This window comes from Gopherus flavomarginatus, chromosome 6, assembly GCF_025201925.1.
Source record: "Gopherus flavomarginatus isolate rGopFla2 chromosome 6, rGopFla2.mat.asm, whole genome shotgun sequence".
Classification (NCBI taxonomy): Eukaryota; Metazoa; Chordata; order Testudines; family Testudinidae; genus Gopherus; species Gopherus flavomarginatus.
This window is the reverse complement of record NC_066622.1, coordinates 32,445,800-32,463,290: the sequence shown is the minus strand read 5'-3', so window position 1 is coordinate 32,463,290 and position 17,491 is coordinate 32,445,800. Positions and strand designations below refer to the sequence as shown.

Below are 17,491 nucleotides of genomic sequence, written 5' to 3'. Positions count from 1 at the left end.
TCTGCACCTGCTGTGAAGCAGCCCCCCGCCTCTGGCAACACAAGCCTGGCCTTCCAGTCGGCCCTCAGCACACATTAACCTCCAGCTCCTACACCTGTCGCCCTGGAGTGCCCAGCCACGACCAATTGGGCACACTCAGCTTTGCCATGCCTGCAAGAGCAGCACACAGCAACTTCCAAAAATCACCCACCTAACATCCAGCAGTTAGCCAGTCAGAGTGAAAACAAGCCACCTTTACTACTTCTCCTGGGACACACACAATGGCCCACCAGGGAGATAGGTGCCTCCCACATGGCTTTGAGTGCTCTGCCTTTAACTACAAGGCCTAGACAACACAATTTTCAGCATAGCCACAACTCCTCACATTTTCCATACATCCATCTCATAATTATTTTGGTGACCAGTGTGATGCAGGTTTCTAGTAGAGCCTTGCATGACCTTTTAGGCGAACTGAGGGGATCCTTGTGCCCTATGTATCACTGTACCCTCTGCCAGTTAGCATTGAGGGGTCTTTGGGTCACAGCCCACTATTTTGAGGACTCATGGTGACTCCTCCCCACCCCTCTCCCCATACCAAGTGCTCTGTGTGCCCCCCCTTTTCCTTTCCTCAAGGCCAGAATATGTGCATGCTCTCCATTCTCCTCTCCCCTATGCCAGGGATTCTATGTGCCTTCCATTTCCCACAAACCAGGGCCTTTATGTGCCCTCTTTGCTCCTCCTGCCATACCAGGCTTCACTATTTCCTCCTATGCCAGGAACTCTTTGTATCCCCACACACCAAGGTCATATAGATTTGCCACCTAACTAGCTCCACTCTCCTTACTCAGTTAATCTAGAACTAGCCTAGTGGTTCTCATCTATATATAAAGATCTCAGCCCCACCCTCCCAGGTAAATCCTGCCTATGGGTGGGACTTAATCTATAAATACACCATCCTCCATCTTGAATCCCTTTAGCTACCCATCAAACAGCTTTTGGTTCAGAGAAGCAGGTGAGCCTCACTCAGATATGGGGAATGTTGGGTGGGGCGATGTCTTGTTTTGGGAGAGAAAGAGAAGAGGGTGAATTATTTACCCCAGGGGGCATTTTTAATTTGTAATCTTAACTGTTGGGGGAATCCTTAGGGTTTTCTGTCTCTCACAGCCTTGCTTGGGTAATGCCCAGATTCTCTTGTGTTTTAGCTGGTCCAAACAATGGATGAGGGCTTATTACTGCTGCCACCAGCCAATGGCATTTCTCTTGTGGCCTGAGTTCAGTCCTCCTCCTGATGACTCTCAACTGTGACTACCATAGAGAAGGATTAGATGGAGCCTTTCCATGCGGTCTTGTGGTTAAGGCCCCAGGACTGGGACTCCAGAGACCTGGATTTGATTCCTGGTGCAGTCACAGACTTGGGGTCTGACCTTGGGCAAGTCACCCCATCTCTGTGCCTCAGTTTCAGAGTACTGTCAGGGTACATCCTTTAATGTTTCTGAAGCTTGTAACTACTCTGATGGGCTCCTCAGAGCCAGGGAGAGCTGACAGTTCTGGAGAGTTGCTGTCTTTTGGATTCTCTTAAAATGGAATAAAAAACTCAGGAGTCTTGTCTCCTCCTCCCACCCCTGCTCCCAGAGCTGGGACTAAAACCCAGGAGACCTGATTCTCTGGCCTCCTCCCAACCCGTTAGATCCCACTCTATTCCCAAACCTGGAAAAAGAACCCAGGAAGCCTGACTCCCAGCCCCTTTTAGACCACACAGCTCCCAAAGCTGGAAATAGAACCCAGGAGTCCTGACTGTTATTCTAACTACTAGTCCCCAGTCCCCTCCCAAAGCCAGGAGTAGAATCCAGGAGTCATGATTTTTGGTGTTAAATGTATTTTACCTGTACATTTCCCACCCCTCATGTGTCTGAGAAAGTTGGGCTGTGGAAGGTGTGGGTCAGTGGAGAGAAACCTCCCTGGTTCTTCAGTGTCCTGGTGTGTGGCTGGAACCTGGATTTATGGCTTTCTTGGGGGCTGAAATTGTGGGTGAATTCTGGTCAGAGTGAGGGAGCGTGAGTCTGATCGTATAATGTCTCCACACTGTTAGCCTGTGGGACTCATTACCACAGGGCCTCATTGAAACCAAGTTAGAGGGATTCATACCAGAATTGGATGTTGATCTGAATAACTAACATCCAGAGCAAAGATTAAAATGTCACCTAGGCTTTGGGAAAGAGCAGAAACCCTCATGCTTCAAGGCAAGAGCTCACTCCTGACTAATGGGGGTCAGGAGGAACCTGCCCTTGTGATCCACTTATGTCATTACCAAAGGGCTCCTTCACCTGCCTTTCGAGCAGCTGGGCCAGACTGCTTTGGGAGATAGGATACCAGGCTAAATGGGCCCCCTGGCATGGTACGTCCTAGGTTCCTCTTCTAGAGGGGATGTGGTCCCCTTGCCCTGATGGCTGGGGCAGGAGATCCAGGAGTTCCCTTCCCTGCTCACCACTGCAAAGCATTTTGCAAGCAGCAAGGAAACAAAGCACACAGCTGCCAGCTTGGGTGGGAACAACTGAGGCACAAAGATGGCAAAATAACTCCCTCCCAATGGCCTGAGGGGAGAGCTGGGAATAGAACCCAGGAGTCCTGGCTCACAGCTGCCCTGTTCTAAGTCACTAGACCCCTCCTAGAGCCAGGGATAGAACCCAGGTGTCGGGAGCGCGCGCCCGCTTCTAACGGACCAGCCAGCAGCATTCCCCGCCCCGGCCCTACACAGCTGGGATTGGATGGTGAGATCACATGATGATGACGGGCTGTTTGCCTGTGCAAGGAGGAAGCAGCCTCTGGCGCAGTGCATTGTGGGGGAATTGCGAAGGGGGGGGGGTCGAGGCTGTAGAGCATTGTGGGTCCCAGGGAAGGATCCCGGGTTGGGGCAGGAGCGACTGGGCTCTGTCCTCAGGGCTGGGAGGAGAGTGGGGTCTAGTGGTGAGAGCGGGGGGGGGGGCGTGTCAGCACTCCGGATTTTATCCCTAGCATTGGGCAGGTCGTGGGGGGAGGAGGCTATAATTTGGGGGGCTGCTGGATTGGTCCAGTTCTCCCACAGGGACAGCCCTGACTCCAGGTCTCCTCCTAGGACCCACCAGAGGCGTAGTTCAGATCACCCACCTACCAGGCCCCACAAGGAGGGGCCCTTCCCTCAGACCTGCCCCTCCTCAGAGTCCCCATGGGGAGGACCTGATTCTCCTCATCTTGCCCCACATGCTGTGGGAACCCCCTGCCCCCCCCCCACGCCCGGATCCTCACACTCTCTGTCTCTGCTGCAGGCGCCTGGCCAATGGGGGGTGCAGATGAGTTCCCAGTGGGCACATGCCCTGGGATGTGCCCACTGGGTGAACTGGTGCAGCGGGAGCGCCAGGGCCGCCTGCACCGGCTGGAGCTGCGGGAGGGGACGCGGCAGGGTGACCCTGCCCGCGTGGTGAAGGAGTATTCCCGTCCAGCTGCTGGCAAGGAGCTGCCCCAGCCCCAGGAGCTGCGCCCTGCCCCAGTGCTGCTGGCCACTGTGCGCTACCTGCTGGGCCAGGTGGCGCAGCAAGCTGACCTGCCCCCAGCTGAGGTCCATGCTTTCATCTCTGACCGGTTGCGTGCTGTGCGCCAGGATGCCACGCTGCAGCGGCTGCAGGGGGCTTCATGTGTGGCCCTGCTGGAGCGATCACTGGGCTACCTGCTCCATGCCGGCTACCAGCTGTGCCAGGAACCTCCTGCCCGCTTCGACCCCCACCTCCATCGCACCCAGCTCCAAGAGTGCTTCAGCTGGCTGCGGCGCTGCTACCGGGACAGTTGTCATCACAGGGAGCCGGCCTTCCAGGCTCTTTTCCTCCTCTACAATCTGGGTGAGCAGCACTAGGGGATGCTGTGCTGCAGGACCAGGAGGGAGTCAGTAGGGATTGTTGTGCTGCAGGAAGAATTTGGGGGAGGTCTTGGGAGGTGTGTGCTGGGCTGCAGGGAGTAGGAGAGGGTCAGAAGGGGGCGTTGTGCTGCATAGGGCAAGGTGAGTTGCTCAGTAGGGCACGCTGTGCTGCATGCATTGCTCAGTAGGAGGGGCTGTGCTGCAGAGGCCTGGTCTACACTACGCTGTTAAACCGATTTTAACAGCGTTAAATCGATTTAACGCTGCACTCGTCCACACTACACTGCTCTTTATATCGATTTAAAGGGCTCTTTAAATCGATTTCTGTACTCCTACAAAACGAGAGGAGTAACGCTAAAATCGATATTACTATATCGGATTAGGGTTAGTGTGGACGCAAATCGAAGTTATTGGCCTCCTTATTTTACAGTAGCTGCCCACAGTGCACCGCTCCAGAAATCGACGCTAGCGTCGGATCATGGACGCACACCACCGAATTAATGTGTCTAGTGTGGACGCGCACAATCGACTTTATAATATTTGTTTTATAAAATCGGGTTAAGCTAATTCGAATTTATCCTGTAGTGTAGATGTAGCCAGAGAGTGGGCCGTGTTGCTCAGCAGGGGGTACTGTGACCCAGGGAATAGCGTGGTGGCTCAGTAGAGGGCACTGTGCCACAGAGACCAGGGTCAGGGGCTCAGTAGGAGGCACTCTCCCCTGGCAGTCAGTGCTGACCCCAGTGCGGTGCTAGGAGGTACTGTGCTGCAGGAAGCAATGTGGGTAGATCAGTGGCTGACGCTGGGCTGCAGAGAGGGGGCAGGGGCTCAGTAGGGGGTGCTGTGCTGCAAGGAGAAGTAGAGGCTCAGAAGAGGGCATTGTGCTGCATGGGGTGGCACAGAGGGCTCAGTAGGGGTTGCTGGAGTTTAGAGAATGGTGCAGGGGCTGGGAGGGAACCAGATGACAGGGAGAGGGGAATGTAGTCAGGGAAGGGCACTGTGCTGCAGGGAGCAGGATGGGGGATCTCAGTAGGGGTCCTGTGCTGCAGGGAGTTGTGGGGAGTTCCGCAGGGGGGTGCTGTGCGCAAGGAGCAGTGGTGGGGGGCTCAGCAGGGGGCGCTGCTCTGATTTACCCCTTTTCCACCCTAGGCTTCCCAGAAGCCCTGCACCAGGTCCTGCAGCTCCCAGACCCTGTCCGGGCCTCCCCTGAACTCCGCACGGCGCTAGCTGTCAACTGGGCTTACCTGGAGCGCAACTGGGCACGATTTTTCCGCCTGGTGCAGGCCCTGCCCTACCTGCCGATTTGCGCCCTCCATCGGCACCTGGGCCCTGCCCGGCACCTGGCACTGCTCACCTTTAGCCACGGCTTCAGTGCCAGGAACTGTCGCTGCCCTCTGACCTGGCTTGCCCGGCTACTGGCAGTGGACAGCCCTGAGGAGATGGCAGAGCTGTGCCGCCATCATGGGCTCACGGTGCTGGATGGAGCCGTGGTCTTCCAGAAAACAGCTTTCAGGGACCCAGGCATGCTGGTCCACGGCCCCTCACAGCTGCTAGTGGACAGTAAACGAGGGGAGGCCCCCCTGCTGGAGGTCATCGAAGATGCCTGTAGCTAATGGTCTGGAGAGACTTGGGGGTGAGGATGGGAGCCAGGACTCCTGAGTTCCCATCCCTGCCTCTGGGAGAGGAGTGAGGTCTAGTTGGCTGGATTGGGAGTCAGGATTTATGGGTTTTATTGCTGGCTTTGAGGAGGGCTCCTGGTTCTGCTCCTTGCAATGAAAGAGGAATCAGGTTTAGAACAAGAGACTGGGAGCCAGGACTGCTGGGTTCTCTTAGTGACTCGGTCACTGATTCTCTGTGTGTCACCTCCGCCAAGCCACTCCCTTTGCCTGATTTCCCCCCTGCATAAAAGGGGGCTAAAGGAAGTAACTTACTTGTGCCTAATGCAACTGGATGGCTCTGGGCGATCGTGTGTGTTGATGGGCTCGGCTTCCTGCATTTGACCCCTTGTGCTGGATAATTTGCCTCCCCTCCCCCCCCCCTCCGCCCTGTGGTTTTGCGATTCAGGAAGCTGGCTCAGATCTTGGAGTTTGTGGGAGTTTGTTTGGGTCTGAGCTTTGGTGTGATGGTTTGGGGTCCCCGATCCACATGGCGGGGAGCTGTATGGAATGGCAGCCAGTGTCCCCTGCCCCAGGTGGGAGGTAAGGGGAGATGTAGGACACAGCCCAAAGCGCCCCTAGAATTTTGGGGTGTCTGGAGGTAATAGAAGTCAGTTTCACAATAAATGTTGACTTGTAAGAGGTGGTGGGTCTGTGCAGTGGTTGATTAGCCAATGGGCCCATGGGTCCCGGCCAATTGAGGAGTCCCACTCCCAGAAGACAAACACCGGGATGGGGCAGAGGGAGTCTCTGCGTCCCAACCCAGCTCTCTGGCAGCAGGGCAGGGCAGGAGAAGACCCAGCTTCCTGGCCCTGGCTGCAGCCCCTGGACTGGAGGAGTTCTCGCTCCCTCTGCGGCCTCAGGGCTGGGAGAGCCCTCACTTCCTGCTGTGGTCCCAGGGCCCTGGCAGGGATGGGGGTGGGGGGAAGAGACACAGGTTACAGGGGTTGGGCTACGGGGAAGAGGCACAAGGTTTGAGGCTGTGGGAGGGGCCACAGACAGAACAGGGGTGGGACCACAGGCGGAAGGTGTGGGGAGGGGGCAGCCTATTTGCTTTGGCCCAGGGCCCCACGAAACCTTAATCCACCTCTGTGTGGTGTGGGTCTGCCATGCTGGAGCATTGTGTTAATGTCATGGGGAGCTGAGTATGCAGTGTTGTGAGGTGGTGCATGAGGGGAAGTGAATGAATCATTGGGAATAAATGGGAGTTTGCATTTGTCTAGGGGGAGTGTGTGTGGTTGCATTGTGTGTATGTGGAGAGTCATATGGTGTTGCTGGGGGATGGGTTGTCTGTGAGGTTTCACAAGTGGGGGCTTTGTGAGGCAGGGGGTGTGTGTGTGTGTGTGTGAGAGAATTTGACTGTGGAATGGGGGTTGTGTGTGTGGTGTCTGAGGGTTGGGATACACACAGGTCCTTGCCAGAGGATCTCAGAGAGTAGAGTAGAGACTAATGGTTTAGAGTGAGGGGAGGGCTGGGGTGGGAGCCAGGACTCCTGGGTTCTATCCCCAGCTCTGGGAGCAGGGTGGGAATCTCAAGTCTTGGGAAGGTTTAAAGAGACCCAGGTTTTTGAGACTGAAGCCTGAGGCCTGCTTGTGTGGAGGTGTGGGGGGCAGTGTGCCCTGCCAGGATGCCCACCAGAAGCATGATTAGACGCCAGGAAAGAGAGCCACAGCCACGCGCCTAGGCTGTTGGTTGGGATAGAATGTTTTCCTTTGTGCTTTGTTCCTGTGGTTCAGTCATCAATACCTGGGTTTGACAAAGGCTCTTTGGGGTGGCTGTAACCCACTAGTCACAGGCTCCCAGAGGGAAGATCTGCCAATGCTTGAACCCAGCAGGCCCAGGATGGGCCCAGCTGTAGCCCGGCACCCAGGCCAAGAGTAGAAGAATCACAAGATTCTTCCCCAAGAGAGGCGAAGGCTGAAGGCTGGAGACCTGAGGAGGGTGTGCTCAGACAGAAAAGGGATTTCCCACTGTTTCCTGTTTCCCACTCCCCGCCTCCTGGAGCCCGCTGGTCTCCCTGGTCTGGGGCCAGATCAGAGCCGGTTCTCCTTGGAGAGGAAAGGCCCTTTGTGCCATTTGCCACCCCCATGAGCCAGCGAGTCCCCCTGCCCTGGGGCTGGATCAGAGCCACCGCCCCGTAATGGGGATGGGGAAGGCTTGTGTCCCATTCCCCACCCCCCTGAACCAGCCAGTCTATCTGCCGTAAGGCCACATCTGAGCTAGGGCCCCCTATAGGGGAAAGGCTCCATATCCTATCTCCAAGCCCCTCTGAGCTAGCCAGGCCTGCTGTTCTGGGACTGGATTGGAGCTGGTGCCTCTTAGAGGGGAAAGGCCCCATATTCCATTTCCTGCCTTGTGGCTGGATCCAAGCTGACGTCCCCTGAAGAGGAAAGGACCCATACCCCATTCCCAACCCCTCTGAGCTAGCCAGTCCCCCTCAGCTGGGGCTGGATGGAAGCCAGCGCCCCCTAGAGGTGAAAGGTGCTGTATCCTATTCCCAGGCCTCCTGAGCCAGCCAGTCTCCCACTCTGGGGCCAGACTGGAGCTAGCTAGCACCGTCTAGATAGGAAAAACCCCATGTCCCATTCCCAGGCACCCTTGTGTATCCCCAGGATGGGTGGGGGGTGTCTATAACTCAGAATCCGACAGCCTGAGAATCCGGGCTTTGTTTATTTCCCTCCAAGGTGCCTCTCCCTCCCTCCCCTTTATGATGTCCAATTAAATCTTAAAACAACTCAGGCAAACACGCAGCAGCCTCTCAAGAGGAACTGGAGGCCCATGTTCTCACGGGGCCCAGCTGGGACTGATAAGCTGGGACCTTCCAGCCCCTGGGAAACTCCTGCCTGTGATGTGTGTGACAGGGTAAGTGACAGATCCTCAGGTAATGGATGAGGGACTTGTCTCTCCCAGGAGATTTATGCATCTGCTTATCTGAAGCTTTATTAGTCTGGGGAATTTCGCCATCATCAGAGCAGGTGACTCTGTTCCGCAATGATCCAGATGGGTCACATCTGCCCCTTTAAGTGGTGCTCCAGGGGCTAGGCTGCTGGCCTGAAACTCAGGACAGCTGGGTTCAATTTCTGGCTCTGCTGCAATTCCATTGGTGGTAATCCACTCGGTGACTCAAGTTGCCTGTCTGACAAATGGGAAGAATAATCCTGCCTTTTGCCATGACTGAAAACTCTTCAGGGCAGGAGACTGTCTCTCACTCTGTGTCTGTGCAGTGCCTGTCCAGCTGGGAATTGTGCAGCACTCAGAATCACAGGGGCCTCAGTCTCAGTCATGGGTCTGCAGCACTCAGCATGACAGGGGTTCGGATCCCCATTGTGGGTCAGTGCCTGGCTCAATGGGTACCATGTGTTCACACGTGAAAGGACCTGGCAGGTCTCTGGTCCCATGGGCCATCTATGGCACTGGTCACAGAGAACCAGGAGGATCTGTATGCCAGTGTGCAAGGGAGCTTGCCACCCTGTGCACCTTCCAGAATTGCCCCAGGTAGGGAACAGATATAAGGCGGATGTGTGGGTTGGGGGGACTAGATGCTTAAAGACCTTATGGGCAGGAGAGTGGAGTTTAGTGATCACAGCTGGGCTGCTGGGAGTCAGGACTTCTATTCCCAGATCCATGGGAGGAGAGGGACTGGGAAGACCCGAGACTTCCCCTCCTTTCCCCCAGGGGAACAGCTCCCTCCACTGGGGCATGCAACTCTGTGCAAAGACCCTGTGGGTCCCTGGAACTCTGGCTGTGTCAAAGGGGCATGAAAACAGGCCCTGATAATGCCAGCAAGCAGAAAACAAGAGGCACAGGGTGGGGGCTGGAGATTAAGGGCTGAATGGAGGCAGTGAATGGGCCAGGCGGTGCGGGGGGGCACAAATCCTTTGGACGCATCGAGACGTGAATATAGGAGCAGACACAGCACTTGTGCCTAAGCCCTGGCCTGCCACCCACCGTATGGGGCTGGGTGGCTATTGTGGTGACCTCAGGCCCAGACTAATCCCACCCGCATTCCTGATGGGTTGGCTAAAGTCTTCTTCCAGGGTTAGCTTATTACACCAGCCCTGGGGAGCAGGTCTAGGGTGAGAGGGGAACAGACCCTTAAAGACCCAGGGAGCAGGGTGGAGCATTGAGGGTTGGGGATATGGAAGTCATAACTCCAGGGTTCTCTCCCCACCACAGGGGTGGGAGTGATGTCTTTAGTTGGAACAGCAGGGCTTGGGAGGCAGGAAGCCTGGTTCTGTCCCCATTCAGGGAGGGGAGTGGGGGCAGCTGGATAGTGGGCCCTATGTGAGGCAGTGTGGGTACGCCTCCGTGAGCACTGGGTGTGGTTGTGCATGAGGAGGGTGTCTGAATGCAAGTGGGTACATGTGTTTAGGGGAGGTGGTTGTCTGTTTGAACAACTGCCCCATAAATGTCAGTTTTAGGTTGCAATTCTCTCTGTCCCCTTCCCTCCCCTAGGGACTCCACAGATCCCAACCATCTAGGACCCCCCAGACCCTGTTGATTCCCTCTCCCTCACCCCACCTGGGTCTCATTGATCCTGACCCCTTACCCTACACATACAGACACACTGACTCTGTGGCCCCTTGGATTCTGGCACGTCCCTTCCTGCTCCGAGGCTGCCCCGGCTGCCAGCTGCCCCAGGGGAAGTACCGTTGTATTTATGGTGTGATTTACAGCACCCCAGAGTGGCAGCTGGGAGGCGAGGGTTGTAGCCACCTGACTTAGCCAAGGATCTGGAGATGGGGGCAGCTGGGAGTCAGGATTCTTGGGTTCTATCCGAGCTCTGGAAGTGCAGTGGGCTCTGGTGGGACAGGGTCAGAGGTGGGAGCTTGGAGTTAGGACTCTGGGTTCTCCCTCCAGCTCTGGGAAGGAAGTGGGGTGCAATGGGTTAGAGCAGGGGGGCTGGGAGTCAGGATACCTGGGTTCTATCCTCAGCTCTGGGAGGGGAGCAAGGTGTAATGGGTTAGAGTGGAGGGCTGAGTCAGGACTCCTGAGTTCTCTCCTCAGTTCTGGGAGGGGAGTGGGTTCCTGTGTTCACTTGTTTCCTAGCATTTCCTTCCCCCTTTCTGGTCTCCAGGACTTGGCTCTTCCTTTTGGCATCTGGGTCCAGCTTGTCCCTCCTCCCACTCTGGCCCAGGATTGACATGGGGATAACCCTCTGCCCAATCATGATTCAGCTCCTCCCATGCCACTGGCATTCCCCTCCCCCCACGTGGGGCTGTGTCCCCGTGGTGTGATGTCACCAGAGGAATGACCCAGGTCCTTCCAGGCTCTGTCAATCAGTGTGGCAGAGACTAGCTGGCATCAGGGATCGGGGCTCAGGGGCTCTCCCGAGGGTGGGCAGCTACCAAGCGGTGAGTCAGAATACCATCTGCCCCTGGCACCTGCCTTCAGGTGCCAGCATGAGCAAAAGGGGCAGAGTCAACTGGGGACTTCCAGGGCACCCCAGAGATGCTGGGGAGAGGTGGAACAGAGGGCATGGGGGTTCAGGAGCAGGGTGAGGGAGTTGAGGGGAGGCAGGGTCTGGGTGAGGAGAAGCTGGAATTGGAATATAAGGGTTGGCGAGCAGGGGAAGGCTGGGAGTTGGGGGCAGAGTCTGGGTCAGGTAATGCTCAGGGTTTGGGGCCAGGGAAGGTCTGGGGGGGGGTGCAGGGGATGAAGCAGGGTTGCAAAGGGCTGGGGGATTGGGGTGATTAGGGGAGCCAGAGGGGATGCAGCGCTGTGGGGTAGGAAGGTCTGGGTGGAGGTCTGTGGGGGGGTGCAGGAAGAGGCTTGGAGGCAGGGGGTTAGGGGAGAGCTCGGGTGGGAAATGCAAGGTAGCAGGGAAGGTCTGGGTGGAGGATGTAGGAAGGCTGAAAGGAAGCAGGGTCTGGGTGGGAGGATGCAGGGGTTGGCTTGGGGGAGACAGGTGGAGGATGCTGAGGGAGGCAGGGTCTGGTTTGGGGGATGCAGGGGGGTGTGGCAGAAGGGAGGCAGGAGAGTTGTCTGTTTACTATAAAGTTCAGAAGGGGGGGTTGCACTCTTGTGTCAGGGTAACAAAATGGGGAGCAGCCTCCTGGCCATGTAGGAGTCGGGGAGGGGGGTCTGAGGCAAGGGCTGCCTAGTCCAGGCCTAGGGAATCACTGGGGAACAGGGATCTCAACCGGAGGGGTTGGAGGGGTCAAGGTCGGGTTGTCATAGCCCAGGCATGGGGGGCAGAATGGCCTGCCACAGCCTAGGGCAGCGAGGGGATCTCAGCAGAGGCGAGGCTGGAGCGGGGCTGCTGGAAGGGGAACAGAGCTCTCTCAGGGAACTAGGAGATCTGCCATAGCTCAGGCCTGGGTGGATGTGGGGACAGAGATCTCAGCAGGGGATGTGGGAGTTGTGGAGATTTGGGGGCACTGTGTGTGGTGCAGAATAGGGAGCTGTTAGGTTTGCATCAGGCCTACACGTGTCTCCCAGTTGCCTTCTCAGGGAGCAGCCAGGGATCTGTTTGTTTTAGCCAGGGACCATGAGGGGGGAGAGTTTGCTTGGGGGGGGAAGGGAACCTTTGCCCCACTGGCACCTCTGCCTACAGCCCTTAAATGGCCCTGTACCCTCCCCCAACCTGACAGCCCAAAGTCCACCAGCTGGGATTTCTGCACAAGCCAGCTGTATTAACCCCTTCCCTGCTTCTGCCCCACGCTTAGGTTGGGGTTGAAACAGACCTCCACCACCACCACCACCAATGCAGAGCAGGGTCCACTGAGAAAAGCCAAAGAAGGAGCAGGTTGGGGGAGTCAGTAGGGGGTGCTCTCCCTTTGCCATCAGTGCTGATCCCAATGCCCTAGTGTGGTGCCAGGGGGCACTGTGCTGCAAGTAGTGGGGCAGGTTCTCAGTAGGGGGCGCTCTCCACTTGTATTCAATGTTGACCCTATTGCCCCAGAGCGGTACTGGGTGCGCCGTGCTGCAGGAAGGAGCACGGTGCACGACAGACTTCCCAACTCCCATGCGTCCGATCTTTTTTGCAGACTCCCAACAACGATGTCCTTCTCTGGCACCAATCTCAAGCTGGAGCGGCTAGAAGAGCAGCAGTTGGAGGGCCCCGCCTACCAGCTAAGCCAACCTAGGGGCTGCGGTGACATGGCGGGCCCTTACCCTGACAGTGATCTCATTTCCCAATGGCTGCGCAGGAGTGTGAAGGCCAAGCTGGCAGAGGCCTGTGACTCGGGCGAGTCTTCCCAGGGAGACAGGGAGGTCCCAGCGAAGAGGGGTCTTGATCCAGAAGGTGCCAAGGACTTTGCCTGGGCCAAGCGGGCCCGGGTAGAGAACATTGTGTGCAGCATCAGCAGCTCGTACCGTGATGGGAGCCTGGAAGAAGGGGGCACCGGGTACGGCCGTTCCCGCCGGGCCCAGGAGCGGAGCCAGCTCAAGCAGCAGCTGGAGAAGATGCGTGAGCAAGTGTTCCAGCTGCAGGAGAAACTGTGCCAGATCTACAGCGGGGTGGCTAGAGAGGAAGGAAGCAATGTGGGAGCAGCCTGGTCCCAGGAGCCAGGCAGAGTTGGAGCCAGCACCCAGCGTCCTGGGGGAGGGAGTAGGCACCCTGGCACCCTGGCTGAAGCCCTGAAGGAGGAGCTTGGGGCAGCCATGACCCAGGTGGTGGACACAGTCGTGCAGGTGTTTTCCCGCCAGCAACCCCCACTGGAGGAGCCACCCTGCAGTTACCCAAGTGACCAGACAGAGGCACTGCCCCTAGTGGTGAGGAAGAGCCTGCCCCATGCCTGCCCTGAGCTGGTGGCCGGCACCTTCCCCCAGCCCATGGCTGTGTCCCCATACCTGTCGGCCTTCAAGGACAGAGCAGCGGGAGAGGCCTACTGGGAGGGTGTGAGCCTGCGCACCAAGCTGTCCTCCCGCCACCTGCTGCAGCCGCACTGTGCCCTCTTCCAGCTGACAGGGCCGACTGACCACCAGCTCCCCAAGAGCCAGGCCACAGAGACGCACTATGGCCTGGAGCCAACCCTCTACAAGCCCTCAATATCCTTTAGTAGCCAGCCAGGAAACAGGGTAGAGTGGGGAGAGGGTCTGATCCCTGCCCCCCACTTCCCCCACACACATCCTGCCCCCAAGTAACCCACATACCTCACACACACACACATCCTGTTCCCCACTGACCCATACACACACCCTGCCCACAACTAACCCACACACATTCACCCCCTCATACGTGCCCTGCCCCCCATATTCTGCCCCAAACTAACCCACACACATTCACCCCATGCACATCCTGACCCACTCACACAGTCTGACCTCCACTCACTGCCCCTACACACTGCCCCAAACTAACCCACACACATTCACTCCCCATGCACACACTGACCCACACACTGTGCCCTCCAACCCACACATACACACTGCCCCCCCCAACCCCTGCTCCCAACTAACCCACACATATTCATCCCCCACACACAACCTATCCTCTACTGACCCCCCACCCCACACCCTGCCCCAAACCAACCAACGCACATTCACCATCTAGGCACGCACTGTTTCCCATAGACCCACACATGGGCATCCCCCTGCTGAAATCCCACATACTGGCCCCTGCCTCATATACACTTACTGACCTGAACATCCCCACACAGCCTCTTCCATCTCCCTCCCCCAGCCCATATGCTGCATACACCACCCCCCATACACACATTCCTGTCCCCCCACCTCCCGCACACCCTATACACTGACTGAGCCCTGCCATTAGCTCAGCCAGCCCCCCTCCCCTGGCCCTGCCCTGCTCCACTCCACATCTTGCTGCCACCTGTGAGGCGCTGGCAGGGCAGGTGTTAGAATCACCTGCTCCCCCAACACCACCCACCCACTGCTAGTCCCCTGAGGCCTGGGGTAGGTTTAATGGTTAACCAGGCTGAGCTGGACCCTAAGCTGATTGCACCAGCTCGGAAACAGCTTCCTCCTGAAACCCACTAGGCACCTGCTGGGAATAATCCTCAGGATTAGTGGGGGTGGGCTGGCAAAGACACTCCCGCTGCCCCCTCCCCGCTGCCTCCCACCCTACATGCTGCCCCCTCCCCTGCTGTCCCCTGCTCTACCCACTGCCCCCTCCCCCTGCTGTATATGCTGCCCGCTGCCCCATGGTCTACACACTGCCCTTCCCCCAACTGCCTCATGCCCTACACATTGCCTCCTCTCTCAACCTCTTCCCTCCCTACACGCTGCCCCCTGCCCAACACACGCCTCCTCCCCTGCTGTCCCCTGCCATTCATGCTGCCCCCTCTCCTGACTGCCTCCTGCCCTACATGCTGCACCCTCCCTCAACTATCCCCCACCCTACACACTGCCCGTCCCTGACTGCCTCCCCCATGCCGCCCCCTCCCCTGAAACCCCCCCATACACACTGCTCCACACATATTCAGCCCACACACACAACCTGCCCTCCACTGACCCCCCTCTCCCTTGACTGCCTGAGCCGAGCTGCCAGGGCAGGGATAAGAGATCGAGAGATGAAATTCGTGGGGTACAATAGGGAAGAGGGGCTGGGAGTCAGGACTCTCCTGGGTTCTATTCTCAGCTTGTGGGCAGCGGTCACTGCTTTCTTTGAGGGGGAGGTGTCTGCTCTCTGGAGGGCCTTTGACTGAGGTGCTCCCATTATAGCCTTCCCCTGGTTGCTCCTTAACCTCGTCATTCCCAGGAGGGCCTCACCCCTGTGCACTTGAAGAAGGCCAAGCTGATGTTCTTCTACACTCGCTATCCCAGCTCCGGGACGCTCAAGACCTATTTCTCCGATGTTAAGGTGGGTCCCTCAGAACCTCCCAAACTCTGGGACAGTTTGACCATGGACCCTCCCCATGGATTATGGCCCATGCAGGTCCTCTAGCAGCATCCATCTGTGGAGGGAGGGTCCCTTGCCCCTTCCCCGCCTCTGACCCTATTGCCAGAAACAGACACTTAGGTAGATCATGTGATGAAAGATGCAGGTGGATCACAACCCCTCCTTGCCAGGGAATGGGCAGAACAGGAATCAGCCTCCTCTTTTCCCAGAGTCATAGGGGACAGCACAGGGGGATTGGACCTCCCTTTTCCCAGAGAGTTGGAGGGCAGGGAAGGTGGGTTACTTCTCCGTTTTCAGTGAACTAGGGGACTGAGGCCCAGGGCTGTGTTGATGACAGTGTCTCTCTCCTCTTGCCGTCCCGCTAGTTCAATCGCTGCATCACATCCCAGCTCATCAAGTGGTTCAGCAACTTCCGGGAGTTCTTCTACATCCAGATGGAGAAGTTCTCACGCCAGGCATTGAGCGATGGGGTGCTCAGCGCTGAGACACTGACTGTCACCCGGGACTCGGAGCTGGCACGTGTCCTCAACCAGCACTACAACAAAGCCAATGACTACGAGGTGGGCAGCGGACCCGGCAGCAGGGAGGCAGGCAACGTGGGGTGCACAGACCGGGTGGAGATTTGGGAGGGGCCCCGTCAGTGAGGCAAGTGGATGGGAAGTGGAGCACAGGCCAAGGTGGGGATTGGGGAGGGATTCCAGCTGAGGTGAGGAGTGCAGGTCTGGAGTGATCTTGGCAGCATGGGAGCAATTGACAAGAGGAAACTGACCTTGGGGGAAGAATAAAAGAGCCCAAATAAAACCCCTCCTGCGCCAAGCTTCACCATTCCTGATGGGGTGATGCCCTTGTGTCTTTTTTCCCCCCACCCAGATCCCCAGCAAGTTCCTGGAGGTCTCCCAGATCACCCTGCGTGAGTTCTTTAGTGCCATCTCCCAGGGCTGTGATGCTGACCCCTCCTGGAAGAAATCCATCTACAAGGTTATCTGCAAACTGGAGTGCGACATCCCCGATGCCTTCAAATCCCCCCACGGCCTGCCGGACACTGTGCATGAGTGACTGGGGGAGGGGTGCTCCAGAGTTGAGGTCCTTGGCGGGGGGCAGGGGAGGAGGGCTCTGGTAATTTATTTCTGATGTGATCCACTATGTCGCTAAGTTGCTGGCTGAGGTAGGGGTGGCCTTGACACCACCCATGTTTCAAAATTATCCTCCCCACACATATCAGAGGTGGTTTAATTGGGAGAGTGTGGGGAGTGCAGGCCAGGGAGGGATCCCAGCAGTGGGGGAGGCAGGTGGCGTGGGGAGCACAGGAAAGGATGGGGGAGGGATCCCAGCAGTAGGGGAGGGAGGTGGCAGCATGGGAGGTGCAGCATGGTGGAGGCAAGCTTGTGGGAGCACAGGTGGGGGATGGGGATGGAGGAGGGATCCCAGCAATTTTGGGGGGAGGTGGTGTGGGGAGCACAGGCTGTGGGTGGGGCCAGAAGAGAGATCTCAGCAGTGTGCGGTGGGGCGTGGAGCCCAGGAGGGATCCCAGCAGTGAGGGAGGCAGGTGGCATCGGGAGCTCAGACCAGGTGCAGGTGAAAGTTTCTTCTTGGGGTGGGATCTGCAGCTAGGAATAGTACCCACATGGGGCCCATCCACAGCCTGAGCAGCGGGCAGGGCCGGCTTTAGGAAGTGCGAGGCCCAATTCGAACAGTTTCGACAGGGCCCCGGCAGGGAAGACAAAAAAAAAAAGAAACACGTTAAAAAAATGTGGGGCTTGTACTCACCGGGCGGTGTTCCAAATCTTCAGCAGCGCTTCGGTGGTGGGTCCTTCACTCGCTCCAAATCTTCAGCAGCACTGAAGGACCCGCTGCCAAAGTACTGCCGAAGACCCAGAACAAGCGAAGGACCCACCACAGAAGTGCTGCTGAAGACCCGGAGCGCCGCCAGGTGAGTAAAAATTAAAAAGGCGCCTCTAGCCAGGGAAGAGATTCTCACTGGGCGCAGGGCCCGATTTGGGGGAATTGGTGGAATTGGCCTAAAGCCGGCCATGGCAGCGGGTGGTTTGTGTTAGTGGCTGCCCTTGCCCACATCCAGGGATCTGAGGCCTGTGGAAGGAGGGAGAGGGGTGGGATGGGTGGGGAGAGGGGCTTGTGCTTCCCAGTGTATGTGTTGCTGAGACTTCACGCTCCCTC

General features: G+C 57.4%; 2 protein-coding genes across 3 annotated transcripts; both read left to right on the top strand.

Annotated features, from left to right (window-relative positions):
* Nucleotides 1–2,813: 2,813 nt before the first annotated feature.
* Nucleotides 2,814–5,501, top strand: SAC3D1 (SAC3 domain containing 1). 2 transcript variants are annotated; one of them, XM_050960871.1, is made up of 3 exons: nucleotides 2,814–2,943; nucleotides 3,282–3,848; nucleotides 5,012–5,501. In XM_050960871.1, exons 2-3 carry the CDS (start codon nucleotides 3,293–3,295, stop codon nucleotides 5,473–5,475), a joined length of 1,020 nt encoding a protein of 339 aa, XP_050816828.1. In that variant the 5' UTR covers nucleotides 2,814–2,943; nucleotides 3,282–3,292; the 3' UTR covers nucleotides 5,476–5,501. The 2 variants fall into 2 exon arrangements, with proteins under 2 accessions (XP_050816828.1, XP_050816827.1); XM_050960870.1 differs by lacking the exon at nucleotides 2,814–2,943 and having other exon boundaries at nucleotides 2,960–3,848.
* A 5,320-nt stretch (nucleotides 5,502–10,821) lies between these two features.
* On the top strand, nucleotides 10,822–16,444 carry LOC127053836 (prospero homeobox protein 1-like). The gene is made up of 5 exons (XM_050959154.1): nucleotides 10,822–10,871; nucleotides 12,507–13,539; nucleotides 15,176–15,277; nucleotides 15,682–15,876; nucleotides 16,187–16,444. The coding sequence occupies exons 2-5, from the start codon at nucleotides 12,520–12,522 to the stop codon at nucleotides 16,370–16,372; spliced, it is 1,503 nt and encodes a 500-aa protein (XP_050815111.1). The 5' UTR covers nucleotides 10,822–10,871; nucleotides 12,507–12,519; the 3' UTR covers nucleotides 16,373–16,444.
* The last annotated feature ends 1,047 nt before the right edge of the window (nucleotides 16,445–17,491 follow it).

Excerpts from the sequence above, each read along its gene's own strand:
- SAC3D1 (XM_050960871.1), top strand. The coding sequence starts at position 3,293 with ATGGGGGGTGCAGATGAGTTCCCAGTGGGCACATGCCCTGGGATGTGC. Across the intron at positions 3,849-5,011 it reads TTTCCTCCTCTACAATCTGG|GCTTCCCAGAAGCCCTGCAC; the intron begins GTGAGCAGCACT and ends TTTCCACCCTAG.
- LOC127053836 (XM_050959154.1), top strand. The coding sequence starts at position 12,520 with ATGTCCTTCTCTGGCACCAATCTCAAGCTGGAGCGGCTAGAAGAGCAG. Across the intron at positions 13,540-15,175 it reads GTAGCCAGCCAGGAAACAGG|GAGGGCCTCACCCCTGTGCA; the intron begins GTAGAGTGGGGA and ends CGTCATTCCCAG. Across the intron at positions 15,877-16,186 it reads ACAAAGCCAATGACTACGAG|ATCCCCAGCAAGTTCCTGGA; the intron begins GTGGGCAGCGGA and ends CCCCCCACCCAG.